The 7,673-nt window shown below is 36.6% G+C and overlaps 1 protein-coding gene across 1 annotated transcript in view; it reads left to right on the top strand.

Annotated features, from left to right (window-relative positions):
* cpda (carboxypeptidase D, a) overlaps positions 1 to 7,154 on the top strand; it is a 23,649-nt gene extending 16,495 nt beyond the window's left edge. Inside the window, 8 exon segments of the mRNA XM_079246450.1 lie at positions 68 to 174; positions 177 to 216; positions 510 to 608; positions 707 to 771; positions 1,457 to 1,588; positions 1,979 to 2,164; positions 4,730 to 4,832; positions 5,135 to 7,154. Coding sequence (XP_079102576.1) covers positions 68 to 174; positions 177 to 216; positions 510 to 608; positions 707 to 771; positions 1,457 to 1,588; positions 1,979 to 2,164; positions 4,730 to 4,832; positions 5,135 to 5,361 — 959 coding nt within the window. The 3' untranslated portion in view covers positions 5,362 to 7,154.
* The last annotated feature ends 519 nt before the right edge of the window (positions 7,155 to 7,673 follow it).

The raw sequence follows: 7,673 nt of genomic DNA, 5'->3' as shown, positions 1-7,673 counted from the left end.
ATGTACTCACATATTAAATTTTAACTCTACTATTTTCTGTCTATCATCTGTTTGCCTACTTTAACAGGAAATGCATCACAACGCAAGATGGAACCTGAACCTGAAACAAGAGCAATGATGAATTTTATTTTAAACAAGGGGTTCACTTTGTCTGTTGCCTTGGATGGAGGGTCCCCTTGTTGCTACTTACCCCTTATGACAAACCTGTCCAGACAGGTAACATCACAATGCAGAACTCTTAATTTATACAGTAATTTAACAAAGTCATTTTAAGATCACATTTGGGAAAGTAAATGAAATGGAGGCACATACGAGATGGGTCATTTCTTGACAGTTTAGCCTACGTAGCGTGATTTGTGTTTGTGGCTGTGTCTTTGTGCAATTATTTTTACTCTTGGGACCAATTTGATTGGAACATTTCACTGTGTGCACAGAAGACAAATAATCTGGATTTCTTTTATTGTTGATGTGTGTGGTTTTAAATCAGTCATGGATTTTGTTTTTTCTAGTTGCAAATGAGGACACATTGAAGCACTTAGCAAGTGTGTATGCTAACAACCACCCCAAGATGCACCTCGGAGACACTGGATGTTCTAATAATGGGCAAAGTATGATCCTTGAGTAATTTAAGTCCTTGTCATGTCTACCTCGGATATTTATCATTAAGAAAACATGTTATTTAATGGACAATTTGTTTTATACTCAGTTGGAAATGTTGTAGATGGAGTAATGAGGGCAGCGGAGAGACAAAGTCACATGGGTAGCATGAAGGTAAGTTCTCCAACCTTGCTGTCTGTGAAAATAAGAACAGTTACTGGGTGTTAATTTATCCTACAACTTTGTTTTTGAAGTTAATAAAGAGATGAGCTGTTTTAAAAATATTTTAGCAGCATGTTTCAATGTTACATTATGTTTTTTTTCCCCCACAAAGTGACACACTTTTCTGAGCAGAAAAGTCTAACATGCTTTGGTGAAAAACACCACACAGAGACATAATTCTTCCTTTTAAAACTTTTAATTAAGGACATAAATGGGCAACTGGACTCCACTGTTCCCCTTCTACTCAGTGTGTCAATTATGCATTTTCGTTTATATTTAGTTACACATATGTAAATTGGATACTAGTTGCTCACAGATCTTACAGCATATTACTTCGAGAAAGCATATCACAGCCTGATAGATAATACCAGCAGAAATGGCAAATTGAGCCCACTCGTCCACACACCAAAGTGTGTTTGACTCGTAGTTTTATGGCATTATTTATGTACCAAAGCTGGCCAAGACTAGCAGATACCACAATACTAAATTCAAATTTGTTAATCACCTTAATAGCTCCTAATCCCCCGGCTTCATTATTAGTTCATTCTTATAAGAAATCAAAAGTTAAGCAAAGTTAGAAATGAACTTTTCCCAAGTTTTGTCTTATGTGCCATCTTGTATGTACATGTATTTCCAGGACTTCAGTATGGACTTTGGTCACTGTCCAGAAATCACTGTGTATACCGGATGCTGTCTTTTCCCCCCTGTTGATCAGCTTCCTACACTCTGGGCCGAGAACAAGAAGGCTCTCCTCAGTATGTTGGTAGAGGTATGAAGAGATTTTATCAGCTTAACTTTGCACTAGTTTCACTTTACCACACAGAGATGTGATATGTTACTGTAAGAAAACGTATGTATGTATGTATGTATGTATGTATGTATGTATGTATGTATGTATATGTATGTATATATATATATGTGTATATATGTGTGTATATATATATATATATATATAGTAGATGAGTTGAAATAACTGTGATGCAGAGGACTGGTTTTAATTGTTTTGTAACCTTCTCACTTTTCTGTAGATTTTGTGAAATTGTTCTATATCTACATTTCACTTTCCTGTTAATTCCAGTGCGGTTGAAAAGTTACTCCATTTGAAGAAGCAAAATCTCACCATACAACCATAATTTTTCCTCATCTCTACTCTATCCAGGTCCATAAAGGGGTGCGAGGTGTAGTGAGGGACAAAAGTGGAAAACCGATTGTTGGTGCGATGATTGTACTAAACAAAGAGGTGAAAGTGTTTACTTCAGAGGATGGATACTTCCGTGCTCTCCTTGTTCCAGGGAGTCACAGTATTGAAGCCATTGCTGAAGGCTATCAGCACCATCATCAAGAGGTACACAGTTTTTTACTCATTGTGTATGATGTAGGACTGAGGTCTTAGCTGCAAGTTGAAACAGCCAAGATTATTTTGTGTCTGCTGGCTCAACAAAATTTAAAAAACCACTCAGAGATAATGAGTACCTTTTTAATGCTCATTATCTCTGAGTGGAACGGAGTGGATATGGCCAAGTTTATGATCTTTAACTCAAGCTTTTGTCATCAGGTTCTGTGTCCCCATTCATAACATGGTTGATTAGGTACACTTTGATGCTAATTCTGCAAAAAATGCATCAATCACCTATGTATCATACATAACAGCAGGTGACATGAATGGAAGATATTAAAATGCATAAAAATCCTCTCATTGTGATCAGGACAAAGGAGAAGAGCTGCTAGAAAATGCTTAAGTTATTTTCTGTCATATATTTGAAGGTGGTATAAGTATGGGCAATGATGCAAAATGAACCAGCAGTGTTGGGAAAGTGGAATTAGATATCACAGTTTTGCCATAATATGACTTGGCAGTTATGCTATTAAACTAAAGGTATGTCAAATAGAATATATTAGAGACAGAGAGATCAGAGACAATCCTGTACCAATGATGATGTATGAACTGAACAACCAAATGTGTATATGTTTTAAAAAGGTGCTCAACATTTCACAAGCTATAAATTTAGGTTTATGGATAAAGCATAAAAATCAAATTTATTTGTTGCAATAATTTAGTCAAGCAGAAGGCTTGAAATGTTTGTTGTTGAATTTATTTAGTTTGTGCATACTGAAAAGCAAAGAAACTCTTGTCTGGTTGCAATGCACTCTGTTGTTTTTGTATTGACATAGGTACCATACACAACATACCAGAAGCTGATGTGCTTTAACAAGAGAATAAGATGGACTCAGGAGTTTTGCTGGTCTGCAGACAGATATCCGATCTTAAAATTCTGATTTGGATTTCATAGTTCTTTTGATTTAATGTTATGTAGCTGTCCTTAAAGAGAAAGTATATTACACTTTTGTTCACAAATGAAATCTTAGTCTTCTTGATTTAGTAGTAAGGGGACCAAAATGAACAACATAAAAAACAGACAATTACACAATTGCTTCATAGAAAGTCTTACAAAAAACTTTACCATGATTCCCCTTTAATGTCCATGTCTATGGAAGGAGTTGGCCGAAGCACACAAAATCTCTCCGTCACCTCCACCTTTCCGTTCAGACATTCTGAAATTTGAAGGGTGGGGTATGCCAGCTCTTTGAACAGTTGTTCTTTGATGGTAAACCCGAGCTCCAGACTGTAGGGTGTGGGTGTCCCACAAGGTCTTAAGAGTAGGGGATCCACCACTGAATGATACATCTGCTGGTATTCTGGTACTGTGAAGCCATGTAGTGTCAGATCAGTGTTGCGAATCCTCTCCTCTTTTCTGATCAGTTTCATGCTGCATGGCAAAGATTTGCAGAGATCTGGAAGAACAGCAGCATTTTTTATGTATCTTTCATCCAGGGGCTTGTGGGGGTCGGCCTCTCTCTGCTCACATATGAAGTCCAAATCATACGTTGGAGCCAACATGTATTTCCTTTCTTTAATAACCTCCCCATACTTTTTGGGACATCTAATACTTTGTCTGAGACCATAGGCACACATCTCATATGCCTGTAAATAAAAGTGACATTAGTTTCAGTGATTTCTGGCGCCTATCTAAACAACTTCTAAGTTGCTAAGGAGAACATGTTACAAAAACAACTTTGGTACAGTGAGGGGGGGGGAAAGCAAAAATAAACATGCAGAACTTAATATTTTGCAACAACTTTTATGGTATTTGATCAATACATATAACTAAATCAGTCTTAAAACCATTTGGTTCGAGTCATTTCCTTATTTCTAATCTTTTTATATTTACACTGCAGTTAAAAAGGGTGCTGAAAATGAGACACAGCTACCCTACTGTGGCAAAGAAACTAAATACAAAGAATGAATTCTCAGGATCGTGTTATTTACCTCTCAGATGAATTATAAGATTGCCATGAGCCAGCTTTATTTTAGAGATACAGAAAACAAACCTGCACCACATTAGAATAAACAGTCACACCTGCAAATGAACCCTGCTAATTAGGTGGTTAACAAGCAATCTTGTCATAGCCCCTTTCATAGAAGTACATTTTGCCTCATTTGGGGAAACAGCCAGGATGGTTAAGCATATAAGGTTAAGCATTATGATTTCAGTTGCATTTTGAGGGTATTGAAAACTAATTTAGAAAAATACCTGGTTGATTTAAAGACCCCTTAATTGTTTGAATTGCACAACCAGATATCAACACCCTACCTACCAGAACTGTGATTTTTTTTTTTTAAACCAATGTTTTTTATAACTTTGATATTAAAAAAAACAAAAAACAAAACAAAACAAAAAAACCCAAACCCCCAGTTAAGTACAGAAGAATTTTCGTGCTTTATGACACAGTTCCTCTGTAAAAAATGTTGCCATACTGTTGTTATGGAAGTACTGTTCTTACTGTTCTTAAAAAAGGTATAGGAGTCTGTAAATTGTACTTGCAATATGTTTTTTTTTCTGTCTTCCAGTTTGTGGTGCCTTCCTGTGAGGCTGCCAGCTTCATCAGCATTGAGTTTGACATGGACAACAGGATATTTGGTTTGCCCCGAGAGTTTGTTGTTGCAAGTGCAGGTAAACATTTCTATAAAACGCCTTTTTATTTTCCGTCACTGATGTTTTGTTGCTCACGAGCATATGGTCTGTGTGTATGTGTGTATTTTTTTGTTTCTCTTTTTTTAATTTACATTTTTGATATTATCTGTTGAGTGACTATCAACTGTCTTTCATTTAACAGAAACTTCATGAGAGCAAAATAGATCTCTCATGTGTGTCTGCAAATGCAGGATTATGCTTAAAACAAAATATTTAAATTGTTTCCCTTTTAAAGACACTTTCCATGCATACTAAGTTGCTTATTCTGCTTCCTCCTGCAGCAGCCTCCATGACAGCATTGGTAGTGACTGCATGCATCATCTGGTGTGTGTGCGCAGCCAAGTCTAATCGTCAAAAAGATGGCTTCCACCGCTTGCGACAGCACCGTGACGATTATGAGGATGAGATAAGGCTCAACTCTATGGGCTCCAAAAAGTCTCTACTTGCTCATGAGTTTCAGGATGAAAGTGAAAGTGATGAGGAGACATTGTATGCCAACAAAATCTGACAAATGTGAGACCATTTTGGCTGTATTTTTATTTTTAAGCTCCCTCCAGGGTCAAACCCCTGCCCAATGAGAACAATGAACTGGAATTACCAGCTTCTCTGTCTCTATGAATGATAAAACTGATGGGACTTTTTGTTATGCCAACAAAGTCTTGGGACTTGGTCCCAGTCACTTGTCAGAGCTATTAAATGAATGGGTGATTCCTGCTGATGCTTAGCATGAAGTGTTCATGCTTCTTTCTGCTGCATCAATGATTGACTAGCCAGCAGATGGAGAGGAAAATGGTCATAAACAATCCACTGTTGCCCTCATCCATCCTTTTTTAAATAAGCACTTTTAAAAAAAAAAACAACTTTTCTTTGTTTCCGAGCCATTCAAGAATATTTTCTTGGCCCACTACCTGTCCTGCCTGGCTTGCATAACAAGCCATTAACTCTGAATGAATGCTTATTGGTTGATGTGGCATTATTTCTGGAAGTGTTTTAGCTCCAGCCCACCCAACATAAAAAATACATGCACTTGCACATTTTCATCACTTTGCATTTACTTCAATACTGCCTCAACATTGGACATTTATCCCACCATCCTCTCCCTATCACCCTAAAATAACATAGCTATACTGAAGTGTCCAAACCTTTGGGAGACTGAGTCCAGCACTGTGCCTTGATGTCTATTAATTATACATTTTCAGTTGAGCTGCAATATTTGACAGGAAACCATAATTGGGACTGCTGAGTTCATGAGTTGTACTGCTTCTGCACAGATTACATTAATCGGACTGATCTGAGTTTAGCAGTTTTGTGCTTTTGCAGTATGTCATTGGTGTTGAGTAAATCTGGGAGCAAACTTCTAACAAATCATCAGGGAGAGTCTGTTACCAGCCTTGAATAAATGCTGAGCAGTTCATGGGGAGTGATCTTTGTGTCTACATTTACAGATCGAGACATGCCTATTGCTTGCTTTAAATGAAACTCCAGGACCAACCCATGTCGTTGGCCAAGAGAGGGGATAAAAAGCTAAAAACCGTGACAAGAATGTATTTGCTTTGTTTTAATAGTTTATTGTAGAAACTTACTGCCGACTTTTATGGATGCCACATTAAGGATGTACCTGCATCTTTATTCTGCTACAATAGAATACAAATTTAATTTTGGTTATATTTGCAAATTTTAATTGTAAATTTGCCAGATTTGTTTTTCCATTAAATCCAGTAAAATCAATTATTTCCAAACTTGTTAAAACATGTTTACATTTTTTGATGTAAGCAAAAGTGTGGCATGTGGGAAATGGTGCAGTAATTTCCACAGATTTTTTTTTTTTGTGTAAATTTGACAACGTTCAGTCCCCAGAATACTTATTTTGTGTGATGGGCATATTTATATGAAAACATGCAAGTCATTTAGAAGGTTTACAGTATCAAAAAAAAAATCCTTTTTCTTTGGTAGTCCTCTGTTTAAAATGGAACAATTTAATCTACAGCCTCTTGAAGCTAAACAGGAAAATACCTAAAATATATGAACGACTATAGAACTGTCAGGTGTCTCAATTTGCTGCATGGTTTCAAAGCAACACATACTTATTCAATCAAAAATTTACTGTCATTTTCAGCTATTTTGATGAGATCATTTCTTGGCAACTGCGTAGGGAGACAGATTTGTAATTTTTCTTTGTTTGAAAATTGTGTGTGTGTGTGTGAACCTTTGAAAGTAAAGTATATGTTGCTGTCACTGTCGGTGTGAAAATTTTATATAAACTGGAATCAGCTGTAAATATTGTTTGCCATGAAAAAGCTCTCTGATCATAACTTGTTAACATGCAAAAGAACTCACAAACTGAAATAAAACATCTCACAGCAGGTCTGTGTCTTTCTTTTCTTGTCTCTTTTGCATCTATGTGTAATGTGATGAATAAAAAAACTTAATCATGTCTGATGCTTTTCTGGCTGTGTAAGTTATCTGTACACATAGTATAGCTTTATAATAAATTCACTTGTAGATATTGGCATAATTGTTAGGGGGACTGTAAAAATAGATTGGAAGGTTATCAGGCTGGGAGGCTGGTGCCAAGGCGTTTGATTAAAAAAAGTTGCTGTTTCCAGCCTTGACTGGGGAGGGATCTGAAACGGTGACCCTTCTGTGTGGAGTTTGCATGTTTTCCCTGTGTATACATGAGCGCTCTCTGATACTCTGGTTTCCAACCATCATGCAAAGATAAGCATGTGAGCTCAACAGAGCTCTTGTTTAAAAAAAAAAAAAAAAAAAATTCTGTCTCCATGGTTCCAACTATATAAAGCAAAGGTTTACAAATACTCT

This window comes from Telmatherina bonti (assembly GCF_933228915.1).
Source record: "Telmatherina bonti genome assembly, chromosome: 9".
Lineage (NCBI taxonomy): Eukaryota > Metazoa > Chordata > Actinopteri > Atheriniformes > Telmatherinidae > Telmatherina > Telmatherina bonti.
This window is presented reverse-complemented; position numbering and strand designations above follow the sequence as displayed.